General features: G+C 37.8%; 1 protein-coding gene across 1 annotated transcript in view; it reads left to right on the top strand.

Moving 5' to 3' along the window:
• Window positions 1-3263: 3263 nt before the first annotated feature.
• LOC139764135 (scm-like with four MBT domains protein 2) overlaps window positions 3264-17151 on the top strand; it is a 54127-nt gene continuing 40239 nt past the window's right edge. The window contains exons 1-5 of the mRNA XM_071690670.1: window positions 3264-3487; window positions 6949-7138; window positions 12325-12398; window positions 13903-14030; window positions 16836-17109. Coding sequence (XP_071546771.1) covers window positions 7003-7138; window positions 12325-12398; window positions 13903-14030; window positions 16836-17109 — 612 coding nt within the window. The 5' untranslated portion in view covers window positions 3264-3487; window positions 6949-7002. The remainder of the gene's footprint in view (window positions 3488-6948; window positions 7139-12324; window positions 12399-13902; window positions 14031-16835; window positions 17110-17151) is intronic.

The raw sequence follows: 17151 nt of genomic DNA, 5'->3' as shown, positions 1-17151 counted from the left end.
AAACATTTCTGAGATCCCTGCATCACCCTCTCATTAGCCGTGCCTGCAAGTTTAATTTGCTCCTGCAATATGATGTTTTAAGCAGAGGTACGATTATGGTCATACGAAAATGGCTAGTTTGTAGTCTTGTACACAAAACCAGATTTCAATGCCGATTATTCGCTGAGAAAGCTTCCGTCGCCGAGCTGACCAAATCAAATTATAAATGCTTGTCTTCCGTTATGGACGAAGCTTGCGATGAGGGAAACAGCCAATATCTTTGTGATGAAAAGGAGCACGTGTTGGTATGGGACACCGTTCGATACGGTTAAAACTTATGCTGTTATACAACCGTCCTCGTAATGATATGGAAAGGGAGTTAACAAATGCCTTCATAATCGGTGTCGCATTCCGGGGCTTCTGACATTAACTTTTTTACAAACAGACGACACTGAAAGAAAAGAGGACTAGAGTTATGACGAACAACCATAATCTTTGGACAACTTTCGAAAATCAGTTTCGGAAAGGTTACTCGTTACAGTTTTTAACCGTTCATCAGTTAGCTTTTTCCAACAACAGCCCCACAAAACGTTATACATTAGGTAGTCATCATAATATGCACGTTAATTTACTGTTACTTCACAAGAATATCAACTAAACAGTTGAATATAACGTGACTACGAATCGCCTGAAACAGTTCCATTCGTAAATTTCAAACAAATGTTATCAAAGTTTCTATGTATATACCCGAGTAATTCTGGCACCATTGGGTAAAACTGGTATTTAGTAGGTCGTTCCTGTTCGGTTGTGAAGGTATATCAGTCGCAACACAAAACAACGCCATCTGAAAATGATGTATGACTTGTTGCATTGAAAAAAAAGCAGTTAAATGTTCGTTGTATAACACCCAATACCCAACCAACATTTCTGTAAATGTGCAGGTTTACCAAGAATACACTTGCCACAAGTGATGTCTGAATGTTTGTAAAGGCAAACTAGCTTCCAAGATTAAGCACGTACTCTATAGTAAAGCAAGTAGGCCTATATCTAGGCAAAATGCGACTAAGAACAGTATGGCAGGTAATCAGATACCTAAAGTTCTTATCAAGTCCTCCCTTATGATGACACTGTTTGCTAGTTTACATATTGCAATGGAGTTTTCCGCAATGATTGGTGGTTTAGTTTGAGTAGATCTAATTTTGGGTTCCTAGACTAACAAGCAGCCTCTATGATTAGTTGTTCCACATACTGAAGGCTGGCCTATGAAATACCGACCAGAAAACATGACGACATAGATCTACTTAAATACAAATATGCATTTCCACGACGAACCACTGTGTCTGTGGTTTGTGTTGCCAGAAAAAACAAATTCTCGTACTTAAAACTCTGAAAGCATTGTATGTTTCTAAAATTGAATACTCAAAGCTCATCGCATACAGGCATAATTTGCTTACGAGTACATGTACTTGCAGTGCCGGAATCACTGCAATTATCAATATGCTACTGAGAAAAGTCGCTAGATCAACGATGAGAATGTGTCATACGTGCATTAGTGTGGGTATAGTATATGTATCATCTTACACACCTCTGGTGTTTAAAATCATTCGACTGGTAAGTAACTGTTTATGATATTCAGTCATGGAAAAATAATTTTGGTTTCATATGAGTTCAACTGTATTTCTAGTATTATTTTATTGTTATCCCTTACTTTAAAGGTATGAGGATTACACTGGAAGTGTGTGTGTATATATATATATATATATATATATATATATATATATATATATATATATATATATATATATATATCCCTGGGGATAGGGGATTAAGAATACTTCCCACGTATTCCCTGCGTGTCGTAGAAGGCGACTAAAAGGGGAGGGAGCGGGGGGCTGGAAATCCTCCCCTCTCGTTTTTTTTTTTAATTTTCCAAAAGAAGGAACAGAGGGGGCCAGGTGAGGATATTCCAAAAAAGGCCCAGTCCTCTGTTCTTAACGCTACCTCGCTAACGCGGGAAATGGCGAATAGTTTGAAAAAAAAAAAATATATATATATATATATATATATATATATATATATATATATATATATATATATATATATCTTTTTTCTTTCTTTTAAACTATTCGCCATTTCCCGCATTAGCGAGGTAGCATTAAGAACAGAGGACTGGGCCTTTGAGGGAATACCCTCACCTGGCCCAATTCTCTGTTCCTTCTTTTGGAAAAAAAAAAAAAAAAAAAAAAAACGAGAGGGGAGGATTTCCAGCCCCCCGCTCCCTCCCCTTTTAGTCGCCTTCTACGACACGCAGGGAATACGTGGGAAGTATTCTTAATCCCCTATCCCCTATATATATATATATATATATATATATATATATATATATATATATATATATATATATATATATATATATATATATATGTATATATATATAGATAGATAGATAGATAGATAGATAGATAAATTCACGCCAAATCACTCATATAACTTGACGTTGACATTCTTGACCCCCAGTATTAATAGATCTTAAAGCCGCACATCCTCGTGGACCGATCCCATTTAAAGAGGCCTGGACCTAGCCTTATTCTATCCCCCCCCCCCCTCAGTTGCCCTTTTTTTTCTTATCTCATTTAATCTTATATCTAATAGTAAAGCTAAAATCATCGTCCTCGTTTCCTCAGCGTTGCATGATACACTACATGTATTTTAGCGTATATCTCCCGGGTGCCCCTATCTGACCACTGCTTTAGCTTGGTTATTCAGACTGCTGTGATTATCTCTCTCTCTCTCTCTCTCTCTCTCATATTTCTATGAGAAAGTCCTGAAGTCCTTGTGTTACCGAGGGCCTTTCTCTAAAAACTACAGCCCAAAGCTGCTCTAGTTACAAAATAAGGAAATCGTGTGGATTCCTTCAGAGAAAAGTTGTTTGACGAGACTGTACTACCAGGGTATACAGCCTCGCTTGAATGCCTTCACTCCCGGTTTAACCTCTTGCTGGAGGAGCCCAGTAACATTATATATTCATTTAATATATCATTTCTGCTGTGCCACAAGTTGGTGATAACCATAAGCGTAATGATAATGATATTAACATAGACAAGGAAAATAATATATCATTATTGCTGTTGTTTTAACCGGTTATTATTGTTCTCGTCATGATAGCTATTGAACTGATTAATGTAGTTATGTTTAGCACGGACTTTATTGTGTTACATCTATAATTATAAATGATAAAAGCTGATTGGGGTCCGTGCTAGGAGTTGGGTCCGTGTGTGGGTGGTGTGTTGGTCTGTGTTTCAAGGGCTTGTCTGAGGTGGAATGTTTACTTCTCTGCTCTGAGTTTCTCGATGGTGTCAAAGGAATCAAGTTTTAGCAGTTTACGTTGAAATTTTACTAAATATGATTTCCATGGCGAGATTGCGAGTACTTTGCCACTGCTTATTAATTGAATGATGTTGATGCGGTGCAATATTTATACATCACACTTAAGGAAACAACTTGACAGGTGAGTGTCTTAGAAAGAAAAGCTCACCTTTCGTGTATATATATATATATATATATATATATATATATATATATATATTGTAAGATTATTTACATCATATATTCATTTTATATATATATATATATATATATATATATATATATATATATATATATATATATATATATATATATATTATTGACTTTTGATAATGTACATTTGTGTGAGGGCACAGAAGCAAGTGATCTAGAAAAGAAGGGTATATTGATAGACTCATGGGACTTTAATAATATATTATGATTAAGTAATTCTGCATTGATCAGTAAGTGGTAGCAGGGAGGACCATGAAAATAAGGGAAGACGTGGGAAAGTAAGTGCAACACTTATTTGAATAAGAAGTCATAAAAACCTTACCTATCTCCCTATATCAGCTGAAACTTACCCATTGTTCGATTTTATTTGTACAAAAGCTCGATGTATTACGAAGTTAGGCATGTATCGAAACTAGGTATATATATATATATATATATATATATATATATATATATATATATATATATATATGTATCAAGTGATTGATAAAAGTGTATTTCATTACTGCATGGAAATTAGATTTTACTTATGAAATAGCTACTTATGCTTTAGGTGCTTTATGTAGTACATTGTGATTACAGAAATACCTGCAGAGGACCAAGCTTTCTCAGGTTTCAGTTGTCAGAATATTTTGCTTTTTCAGTTGCCCCTCCCTCTATTATGTATTTTATTATCTGCCTCAACGTCATACTCTGATCTTACTCTTTATTGACAAATTTGTTTATTCTCTTTAATACAAACTTTTTTTCATCAAATATTATGTATTCCTTTTAGTTTCTGATTCTACTTGGTTGTGTATGGCTGCTTTAACCTTTTTTTCATTTTTGCTTTATTCATTTATTCAGCAACACAGAATGAAATTATATGAATATTTTATCTTGCTCCACAACAATCACTGGTCGTGTATCCTTTTGATGATATGTCCCTACCCATTAAGGGCAAGATATTTGTTCTATACAGAGCCATGATAATGATTGCTGTTATACACTGTTTCTTTAGCTTTTATATTTTTCTTCAAGTTTCTTTAAATTCTTATATTTAGTTTCCATCTTTCTCTACGTTTCAGTAGCCCGTCTCCTTATTTTCATTTATGATTTCTTGCCTAGTAATTTCCTTCAGATTTCTAAAGTTACTCTGTTCCTGTCTCTTGAATATAACATTGTGTTGTTGTTATCCATTAATCTTTTCCTTCATTCTTATTTCTTCTGTTATTTTTCAAATAGGTCATTTCCATTTTCCTACATGGAATATTGCAGATATTTAAAATGTCTTTCCATAATCCTTGCTCTCATTGTGGGTGCTCCTATATCCCTTCATTGTGCTGTTTCCTAAGTGTAATCTTTGCTTGTAAAATCTGCCATTGTGAAGCATGTTCTGCTGTAAGAATTTGTCATGCAAAATAAGGAGCTGAGGTTTTTTAATGGATTTTTCTTGCTGTTTTGTTGAAGCTTTGTTCAGTTATTAGGATATATTAGGTGTTTCTATGTTTGGCTCTAATAGCATTTTTTTCTGTTTGATCTTCGAAACAGTTTCACTCACTGTTTGTAGCAATTCCTAGGTATTTAAATGTATTTATTACTTTTATGTCCTGATATTTTCTGGCTGTTTCTTTAAACAAGAAATAATTGTATTTCTTCTTTCATTATTTATGTTTAATCCTCAATCTGCACTTACTCTCATTAATGCATTGAACACTTCTTTTGCCTCTTCCACTTCTTTTTTTTTTTTTTTTGCTAGAAAGCCCATCATCTGCAAAGTGTGCTTATTTTTTAGTAATTATCATTGCACACATTTCTTGTATAGTTTGTCATAAATAGCATTATAGAACCTGTGCATCCTTAGCTTAACCTATTTCTTATGTATAACTCCACATTTTTATGGTTTCTGTGACTTGTACCTGTTTTAACCCCTTTGTAAATATTTGCAGTTATGTCTTCATTTTGGGTGTATTTTATGTTATGCATTTCATGTTCCTTTGATATAAGAATTATTTTCCCACTTTTAACAAAATCAGAAGCTTGGTCAAATAATGTTAACTTTATTAGCGCTTGTCTTATAACCTGCATTTCTGTGCTTTGATATAGATTATATTGTTTTCAGTATGCCTTTACTTTGTAAAACCACTGATTTTCTTTTGACTCTTCAATCTCATGAATATGATTTTCAGTTTGTCCCCACTGCCCATGTTTGTTCTTATGTTCTCCACTCGTCTGGTATTTTCCCTGTCTGAATTATGTTGTTTAGATAGTTTGCCAGCTCTTTCACATGCATCTGACTTAAAAAATACCATATAAATTTCTGGTTTCAGATATTAGCACTATGATTTTTTACCAGTGGTTTGTATGAATGTTCTTTTACTTGTACTTTTGATTTTATAGGTTCTTTCATGTTTTTTGCTTCTTCTCACATTACAGGCCATTTCAGTATATTTTTATTCTGATTGCAGATAGATGAATATTCTGTTTGGTCCTCTATAACCATCTCTCCATTGTTGTTTTTACTGCACAATTCCTTCCATTCCTTTGTAGAATATCATCCTCTTCTTATCTTTGTAAGTAAATTCTTTTGCTTCCTTTATTCATATGATATCTACATCATTTTCATGTTTTTGATAAATACCATTCCAGTAGTGCATGTGTTCTAATTCTGATCATTGTGCTGTAAGCTCTTACCCATGTTCATCATGTAGTTTTAATTCCTCGTTACTTCACTTCCTTTTACCTGATATGTTTATATACTTCCACATTATTGTAGTTGAACTACTGTATGTTCCTTTTATTTCTCTTGTGATTTTTCCTTTATGTTTTCTTTTTCTTCCATCATTTCTAATTGTATTTGTTGTATGAGCTAATAGGAGATAGTGCATGATTGAGAAAATTTAAGTTTATAGATATAGGAATATTTCTATCATTATACTTAGCCATAGTTAGGCCTGTCCTAGAATATGTATGCTGAAAAATGTTGTTCCCCTGGTTTGATTAAAGACATATGTTCCATAGGGAGAGTTCATCTTAGAGATAGTGAATTGGCTCTAGAGATGCTAATTTAGGATATTATGGAAGATGTATATTTTCAGGGAGCCAAACCCTAAAGGACTGATGTTTGAGTGGAGATATGATTCAAGTCTGTAAAGTTCAACATGGTCACGACAACTTACATTACAGCAGATTTTTTTTTATCGTGGTTCTTGAGTATCAAATAGCAACATGTTATAATTAGAATACAAGTTTCAAGAAATTTGTTTCCAGTAAGATTTTTCAGGTACTGGAATATGCTCACTGAGAGTATGGAGACAGCAACAAGCGTATTCACTTATCTCTTCTTAAGCACAGAATATGGTTTTACCCTTTTTTTGCATTGTATTTATTCTTTTTCCTTTTTTATCCCAGGTGACAAAGGTGTATAGATGTGGTGATTTCATTTATGCTGCATACAGGAGCATAATGTCAGGAACCATGGAAGATGAAGGAATGGATTTAAGCACAGTTGCAAAATTTGAAAAGCAACCTTCTGACACCCAGGAATCTGAACTTACAGAAAAATCCTTTTCACATGATTCAGCCTTTGAACCTGCTCCAGGTAGGGAAGGGAATATTCTACAACCTCAAGTTTGATAGCCTACTTCAGCTAGTTAAATATTAGCAAGATATGATAAGTGGAAATATTTTCCAGAAAGGATTGAACAAATAAAAATAATATTTTTATTCGTACGATTTAATAGGAAATATCAAGAAAATTTAAGAATATTTGGTAAATTATCCCTATTTATTACTGTACAGGTGTTTAGATTTTTTATGCTGTGTGCTTGGTTTGCCATGCATTTGTTGACCTCTGCTGACCAGTGGATTACTGATTCACAAAGAAATTTTCTGAGTGGCAATCATTCAGCATCCAACAAATCATTATCACCATAATTAGTGCCCTTAAGTATCACTACTTAGCCCCTAGTCAGCTTGGGGCATACTGAATGTGCATGCCTAGGCTATATCTTCCCCCATTGTGTTATATGGTTAAGAGACTAGGTTTCAGTATTGGTGCTATTTTTAGTTACTTGTGACAAAAGGCATCTCAACATACTAAAAAAGACTATACTTTCCCTAGTTTATCCCTGGGGGTAGGGAAGAAAGAGTACTGCCCACATATGCCCTGCATGTCATAGAAGGCGACTTAAAGGGATGGTAGTGGGGAGATGGAAATCATCCCCTCCAGTTTTTACTTTTATAAAAGAAGGAACAGAGAAGTGGGTCAAGTTAGGATTTTCCCTCTATGGCTCAGTCCTCTGTTCATGATGCTACTTCGCTAACATGGGAAATGACGAATATGTTTGAAAAAATACTTCCCTAGTTATGTAAGGGTAAGACCGATGTGTGGAAATAAAAAGAGCGTGGTTGAGAGAGCAGAAGAGGGTGTTTTGAAATGGTTTGGGCACATGGAGAGAATGAGTGAGGAAAGATTGACCAAGAGGATATATGTGTCGGAGGTGGAGGGAACGAGGAGAAGAGGGAGACCAAATTGGAGGTGGAAAGATGGAGTGAAAAAGATTTTGTATGATCGGGGCCTGAACATGCAGGAGGGTGAAAGGAGGGCAAGGAATAGAGTGAATTGGAGCGATGTGGTATACCAGGGTTGACGTGCTGGCAGTGGATTAAATCAGGGCATGTGAAGCGTCTGGGGTAAACCATGGAAAGCTGTGTAGGTATGTATATTTGCGTGTGTGGACGTATGTATATACATGTGTATGGGGGTGGGTTGGGCCATTTCTTTCGTCTGTTTCCTTGCGCTACCTCGCAAACGCAGGAGACAGCAACAAAGCAAAAAAAAAAGTTATGTTATGTGGTGAATTAAGATATTTGGATCTAGTTTTTTTTTTTTTTTTTTCAAACTATTCGCCATTTCCCGCATTAGCGAGGTAGCGTTAAGAACAGAGGACTGGGCCTTTTTCGGAATATCCTCACCTGGCCCCCTCTGTTCCTTCTTTTGGAAAATTAAAAAAAAACGAGAGGGGAGGATTTCCAGCCCCCCGCTCCCTCCCCTTTTAGTCGCCTTCTACGACACGCAGGGAATACGTGGGAAGAATTCTTAATCCCCTATCCCCAGGATCTAGTGCCAGTGCTAATTTTAGTTACATGTGACATAAGCATCTCTGCATACTAAAAAAGCTTGCCATCCTGTTTAAGTGATGCTTGGGAAGGATTCTTTCCCAGTGCTAATTGTTGTTGCCTGAGACATAAGGTATATCAGCATACTGAAAAAGAGTGTACCTTCTGTTTTAGATGTTGGCAGGAAAAGCTAACTTGTACAAATCCCCACAGGTTGATGATGAGGCAGCGCAAATATAAACTCTCCCCATAAAACTCAAATTGTAATCATTGTTGTATTTTGGAACATAGAAAAGGATTGTTTTTAATGCTAATTATAGCTCCATAACATAAGGAAGCTCTACATACTGATAAAGCATGCCCTCTAATTCAAATGAGGTTGTGCAGAGTCAACCCATGCAAGAGAGTTGGTAAATAAGAAATACTAGGGAAGAGAGAGGTATGGTAGTAAGAGGTGGTTGTATAAGACAGCTGAAGAGGTTTTTGTGAAATGGTGTGGACATGAAAAGGAAAGGATGGCTAAGAGGGTATACATGTCAGTAAAGGAGGGAACAAGAAAAAGGGGGAAACTATGGAGGATCTCGAAAGATGGCAAAAGATGCTTTGGGTGATTAGGGCATGAACATGTAGGAATGTGTGAGGCATGCAGGTGATTGGTTGGTGAGGATATTCAGTGCATGTATGGATCATAGTGAAGTGCCTGAGGATTGGCAGAATGCTTGTATAGTGCCATTGTACAAAGGCTATGGATAAAGGTGAGTGTTTAAACTACAGAGGCATAAGTTTGTTGAGAATTCCTGGAAAATTGTATGGGAGGGAATTTATTGAGAGGGTGAAGGCATGTACAGAGCATTAAATTGGGGAAGAGCAGTGTGCTTTCAGAAGTAGTAGAGGATGTGTTGATCAGTGTTTGCTTTCAAGAATATGTGTGAGAAATACTGAGAAAAACAGATTGATAGAGATGCTTTGTAGAAGGTCTTAAGAGTATATGATGTGCAAGGTAAGCTGCTAGAAATAGTGAAAAGTTTTTATCAAGGATGTAAGGTATGAGTAGGAAGGGAGGATAGTGATTGGTTCCCAGTGAATGTCAGTCTGTGGCAGAGATGTGAAAATGTGTAAAAGAGTGTTTTGGGAGCAAGTGAGTAAGTGTGTCAGCAGTTGTGATGCAAGAGATCAGATTATTGATGAGTGATTTAAATGAGTAAGTATGTAATGTGTTAGCTGTGGTTATAATTGTGGGGCATGAAGTACCTGATATTGTGAATGAGAATGGTGAACAGCCTGTGGAATTGTATGCTGAAAACGGACTCATGATTGGGTATACCTGTTTTAAAAGGAGGGACATATCTAAGTATACATAGTTGAGTAGGAAAGATGATTGCTGGGAATTACTGGATTACATACTGATTGTTAGGCATGCAAAAGAGAGATGTGAATATACTGTGAGTCACACCTTGTGGGATGTCTGATCATTACCTGGTTGAGGCAAGGGTGAAGATTGGTAGAGGTTTCTGGTAAAGAGAAAGTTATATGAATGAGGTGAAGGTGGTGATAGTGAGCTTGGAAAAGAAACTTGTATGAAAAAGTGTCAGGAGAGATTTAGTGTGGAATGGCAATCGGTGATAGTAAACGAAGCTGGGGGAGTGGGTTAGGAATTGAAAGTACTTAGGGAAGCAGTGCTGGCATGTGTGAGAGAAGCTTGTGGTATGCAAAGGTGGGAGATGAGCAGGTGAGAAAGGGTAATGAGTGATGGGACAACAAAATAAGGTTGCTTGTGAAAGAAAAAAGAAAAGTGTAGTGTATGAGCAGTACTCACAAGGAAGGAGTTTGATTGCATGAGAAATTTACAAGGGAAAGAAGCAGGAAGACAAGAAAGACAGTGGAGAGGATAAAAACAGGATAAATGAGAAAAAGGGTGAGCGAGTATCAGCAAACTTCAGGGAGAATAAGATGTTTTGGAAGGAGGTTAATAGTTTGAGAAAAACAAGAAAACAAATGAGAAAATTGATGAATGGGGCAAATGGGGAAGTAGAACAGGTAGTGATGAGTTGAAGAGGAGATTGAGTGAATGTCTTGAAGAATTATTGAATGTGTTTGTTGATAGGTTGGCAGATGTAGGGTGCTTGGATCAGGGAAGTATGCAAAGTGAGAGCCATATCAGGTTGTTTGCTTGAGATGAAATGTGGCAAGGTGGCTGAAGTAGATGGTATTGCAACTGAATTTCTTATGGAAGGGGGTGACCTTGTTGTTGATTGGTTAGTTAGGATTTTACAGCTTATGCATGAGTCATGGTAAAATGTCGGAGGATTGACAGAATACATATATAGTGCCATTGTTTAAGGGCATGGGGGACAAAAGTGAGTGTTTGACTTACTGAAGTATAAGTTTGTTGAGCGTACCTGGAAAGTTGTATGGGGAGTGGTGACTGAGAGGATGCTAGGATACACAGAGCATCAGATTGGGGAGCAACATTGTGATTTCAGGAATGGTAGAGGATATTTGGATCAAGTCTTTGCATTGAAGAATGTTAAAGAAATACTTAGAGAAGCAAAAAGATTTATAAGTGGCATTTATAGTTCTGGAGAAGGCCTATGATAGGATTGATAGAGATGCTTTGTGGAAGTTGTTATGGATTTATGGTGTGGGAGGAGAGCTATTAGAAGCAGTAAGGAATTTTATCAAAATGTAAAGCATGCATGTCTGTAGGTAGAGAGGAGGATGCGTTGTTACAGATGAAGGTTGGTGTGCAGCAGGGGTTGTGTGATGTAATCATGGCTGTTTTAAGTTATTTATGGATGAGGTGGTGAGGGAAGTAAATCCAAGGGTCTTTGAGAGAGGGGCAGAGGTGCAGTCTGTAGGGGATGAAGAGGCCTGTGAAGTGAGTCAGTCGTTGTTTGTTGATGATGGAAGATTTGAGCGAGGAATTGCCGAAGTTGGTATCTGAGCTTGGGAGACTGTGAAAGGGGGAAGTTAAGAGTATATGTGAATAAAACAAGGTTACTACATTTAGCAGCGCAGGGAGATAGAGTAATTAGGGTGTGAGTTTGAATGGAGAAAACTTGGAGGAAGTGGGATGTTTAAAGGAGGTGCCACACCAACATAACATCATTGGGAACATGGTTAAAACAATATGGACAACGGCTCGTGTAGACTGGTAACATGTGTAACAATGATGGCATCAATATTCCACGAAGTTACAAACATCATTTTCAAAATTGTTCTCATGTGGATCCAATGAAAACATTGTCAGTAACATGTGTTTGCTACATTGTTATCAGGAAAGTTGTCACATTCACGAACATAGTAGCTCCATTATGATTATTAACATATGATTATTAGCATAGAACTGTCTTCCATTGATGGGATTAATGTTAGCAACACTGGTAGTTAGCACTGTTGTTTACTCTTTGATTACTACACCTCTGTTTTTAACAATGTTGCGTACAGTATTACCAAAACATATGTTGTTGGTCTGGATTCAATTTCAACCTTGTTACCAATAATGTTACCGACTGTGGTTCATACTGTTGACACCAGTGTTCCCAGCACTGTTGCTTTGGTGTAGACGTGCCTGTATTTGGCGTTCTTGCAAACTGTTTATGGATTTTTGTCCCATTTAGTGACTATACTCTAAACATAGAATGTGATAGATGTTGGGCATTTCAGATGATGAATTTGTATGGGAAGAATACCTTGAAGAAACACAGACAGAAGCAGTTCCACCTACAGCATTTCATCATGTAGGTATTGATTTGATTTGATTTAATGTAAGGGGGGAGAAAGACTGGAAGAGGTGACAGAATTTAAGTATTTAGGAGCTGTATTGGATAATTTTAGTTATGTGTAAGTAGAGATAAGGGAGAAAGGAGTACAGGATATAAAAGTCATTGGGCCCATGGTAGAATAATGAAGGATATAGATGTAAGTATGGAAGTGAAGAAAGGATTAAAGGACAGCATAATATTCCTGACCCTGACGTATGCAGCAAAAGCATGGACTTGGGATGGATCACATGAACCAAGAATCCAGATTGTGGAAATGAGTCATTTGAAAGGAGCATATGGTATGACTAGATGGAATGGTTTATGAGAGATTTGGTATGGCAGGGAATGCAAAGGGAATGTGGAGTGATAGAGTGGGTGAAACATATCACTTTGAGGTGGTTTGGGCATGTGGAAATAACTCAGAATAGGGATGTTATAGGGAGAGTGTATGATATTACAGTTAAAGGGGTTGGTGTTGAGAAAGACTACCTTTAACATGTGAAAATAGAGAGGAAAAGTACTGGAGGGAGAGAAATTTGGGAAGAATGCATGGAATGGTGTATGCAAGGAGGCATGTAAGGACAGGAATAAGAGGCCGTCTACTTGATGGGAGATTCCAATGGGAACGGGCATCAGAGATATAGATAATGTAACAAATCAGGGACATAAGGTATTTCTAGAACAGTGGGAAATATGTTGTTTAATTGACATATATACAAACTGGTTAGTGTCTCATCCAACATACACCTCCAAAAACTTTTTATTTTTTACCAGTATTCTTTTTATGCTGCTTTATTGAATGTAAATAACACCCAATTGTACTCCCTGAGCCAGCCTTAGTGTAATTTTATTTTCTATGAATTCTCTCCTGTTTAGTGATTTTGTTCATGAATTAGCTAGTACATCTGAATTTTAAAAGGCTGATCAGCCCATTGTAGATGCATATGTTTGGTGCCAAGTGAGGAGGAGATAGGAAGCTGTCCACATCTAAATCCTCTGTGATAGTAACAGAGCGGTTCTGTGTTCGTCGATGGCATCATATAGTTGTACCAGAAGTTGATTGTTTTGGTTATCTTATGAACATGCTGAACCTTGCAGTATCCACATACTAATTTATGTTACATAACAATCTGGTAAGTACAGGATTACCATTCAGAAGAGAAGAACTGGAGAATCCAGTCTATATCTCCTGGGTCAGCTGTCCATGATCAAATTAAATGCATCCATGGATTTTTGGATTTAGAAGCCTCAGACCCATTTATTCTGGTAGGGTTTACACTTCATACTCTCTACAAACCTCCCCAAACAGTAGTTGCAGCAATAGTCTTGGAACTCCCCTCCAGTCAGCAGCCACCACCTGCTGACAGTGTCATATCTAAGCTGCTTTAAACACATTTCCTTTAATGCTGTGTGTTTCAGCTTTCTTTGCTCATAATTTTTATGCATGATCTTGCTAACTACAATTTTTCATGTAATTCAGGTTGAAAAGAGTTTAGAGTCTGGTGTGATAGAAGACCAGCTGATAGAGGTAGTTCACTCATCATCAAATCAACATTCATCTGGATACTGGCTGGCAAAAGTTGTTACGACCTGTGGACCATTGCTAAGGTAAAGTAGGCATTGCAACTATAGGAAACTTTTTCATGTCAATTTAGAATGTCAAAAGCAAATGTAACAAAGCTCCAAACCACACAAAACAGAAGATTCAGAAAAATCACCATCTGCATAGCAACCATAAGCACTTAAGACCTTCACAAAAAATGAGAAAAGAAAAATCTCAATACAGCCTCACATCAGCATGCTTGGCACTCAGTATTTTGAAATAGCACTTGATGCGTTCCATCCAAACTACTCCGTGGCTAACCACCAACCCCCAGGGAGAAATTATAACCTTATCTATGCTTCATACTTCTACAGCTAGTCCTCACAAATATCCCAACCCCAAGCAAACATATTACTGACAAAACACAAACACTCGTTAACTGCATGTTGAAACAAAGTCCCCGTGTTACAATTTCACCTCAGTTTGCTCAGCACTGAGTTTCATGCAACAGCATGGAACCCCTCCCATCCAAACCACTTCATAACTAACCCTCAACCCCCAAGTTGAAATAGAAAAAGCCCCCCCCCCCCACACACACACACACACCACCCCACCCCCCACCCCACCCCAATCACATCACCCACCCACCTTCCTTCCCAACTCAGTCTTAAGCTCCAACCAACCAGATATACCCCAGTCATGAGCCACACTCCCAGGATAAACATAAGTCACACTTTCCTGTAATTGCTCTTGCCTCACCCATCCCAGTAACAGTATTGACATTGTTTCAGCAATCCGAAGAAGAATGTGTAGAAGGCAAGAACGTTATCTCGGAGCAAAAATGGGTATGTTTGAAGGAATAGTAGTTCCAAAGATGTTATATGGTTGTGAGGCATGAGCTGTAGAGGAGGGTGGATATGTTGGAAATGAAATGTTTGATGACAATATATGGTGTGAGGTGGTTTGATTGAGTAAGTTATGAAAGGGTAAGAGAGATGTGTGGTAATAAAAAGAGGGTAGTTCAGAGAGCAGAAGAGGGTGTGTTGAAATGGTTTGGTCACATGGAGAGATTGACGGAGGAAAGATTGACAAAGAGGATATATGTGTCAGAGGTAGAGGGAAGAAGGAGAAGCAATAGACCAAATTGGAGGTGAAAGGATGAAGTGAAAGAGATTTTGAGCGATCAGGGCCTGAACATACGGAAGGGTGAAAGGCATGCAAGGAATAGAGCGAATTGAAATGATGTGGTATATTAGGGTCGAGGTGCTATTAGTGGATTGAACCAGGGCATGTGAAGCATCTGGGATAAACCGTGGAAAGGTATGTGGGGCCTAGATGTGGAAAGGGTGCTGTGGTTTCGGTGCATTACACATGACAGCTAGAGACTGAGTGTGAATGGATGTGGCCTTTTTGTCTGTTCCGGGTGCTGCCTCACTGGAGGGTGATGCTATTTCATGTGTGGTGGGGTGGTGATGGTAATAGATCAAGGCAGCAAGTATGGATATGTACATGTGAATATACGTATATGTCTGTGTATGTGAATGTCTGTATACGTTGAAATGTATATGTATGTATATGTGCGTGTGTTGGCGTTTATGTATATACATGTGTATGTGGGTGGGTTGGGCCATTCCTTGTCTGTTTCCCTCTGCTACCTCGTTAACACGGTAGACGGTGGTTAAGTATAATAGATAGATGTATATTATATATTATACTTAAATGCTATGGACATATTTAGAGAATGAATGAGGAGAGGTTTACAAAGAGGATATATTTGTCAGAAGTGGAAGGGCCAAGGAGAAGGGGAGACCAAATTAGAGGTGTAAGGATATAGTGAAAAAGATTTAAAGTGAATGGGGCCTGAACATGCAGAAGGGTAAAAGGCATGCATGGGATAGAGTGAATTGGAATGATGTGGTGTAGAGTCGGTATGCTGTTATGTGCATTGCAGATAACAGCTAGATGATAGATGTGAACTAATGCAGCTGTTCTTCATCTGTTCCTGGCATTGCAGTGATCAAGTTTGAAAAAAAAAATTTCTTTCATACTTGTTTGCATTTTACCATGTTAGTGAGATAGCACCAGGAACACATGAAGAATGGGCCTCATTTGATCTCATCCATTCTCTTATGGGCTAGTGCAATGTACCAAAGCCATTGCCCCCTGTCCACAACAAGGTCCCACAGACCTTCTTCACTCCATCCTTCCATGTCCAGTTCAATCTCCCCTTCTTACCTCCTCCACTTCAGACATATGTATCCTCTTTGCCAACCTCTCCTTCCTCATTCTCTCCATGTGTTCAAACTATTTCAGCACACCCTCTTTAGTTCTCTCAACCCTACTCTTATTGTTATTACCACACATCTCTTTTACCTTATCATTACTTACTCGATCAACCTTCCTCATAACACATATTGTCCTTAAACATTTCTTTTCCAACTCACTGACTGTATTTCTTAACATTCTTATATATAGTGCATGCCTTACATATTACATCATTGGGACTTCTGTGCCTTCAAACATAGCCATTTTTGCCTTCCAGATTGTGACTTCTCTTTCCTCTCATTCCTCAATATCCCAAGAACTTTGACCCCTCACCTACCCTAAGATTCTCTACTTCCATGGTTCCAATTGGTGCCATGTCCACTTCCAGGTATGTAAAGCACTTCAGTTCCCAAGTTTCTCCATTCAAACTCACACCTCAACTGATGTGTTCTCAGCACTACTAAACTGAATAACCTTGCATTTATTCATACTTCTCACCTTTCTTCTTTTACATACACTCTCACACTTAGGCACCAACTGACTCACTTTTATGATTCATGGCTATTGATATTAATCATTTGTTATTGGTCCTATTTTCTTTTCAGATTGCGTTATGTTACTCAAGGTTCTGTTAATGTTGAATGCTGGCGTGAGGTTGCCTGTGGGGGCCTCCACCCAGTAGGTTGGTGCAGTCATCATAACATTCGCCTTTCCTTACCCCATGACCTCAGCACTGTTTTGAAAGATGAAGACAGCATAAAGGAAGCCACAGAGACAGTAGAACAAGCTCAGCAGGAAGGTGTATCAGTACCAGAAGAATCACTTGATGGAGAGGGTTACACTGCAGTGGACCGTATTAAGCAGGGCATGAAAGTGGAGGTATGCATGAGGAATTAAGGATGTTTAATTTTATTTACTTTA

Source organism: Panulirus ornatus, chromosome 48 (genome assembly GCF_036320965.1).
Source record: "Panulirus ornatus isolate Po-2019 chromosome 48, ASM3632096v1, whole genome shotgun sequence".
Taxonomy (NCBI): domain Eukaryota; kingdom Metazoa; phylum Arthropoda; class Malacostraca; order Decapoda; family Palinuridae; genus Panulirus; species Panulirus ornatus.
Note: the sequence above shows the minus strand (reverse complement) of the source record. Positions and strands in the feature narration are given on the sequence as shown.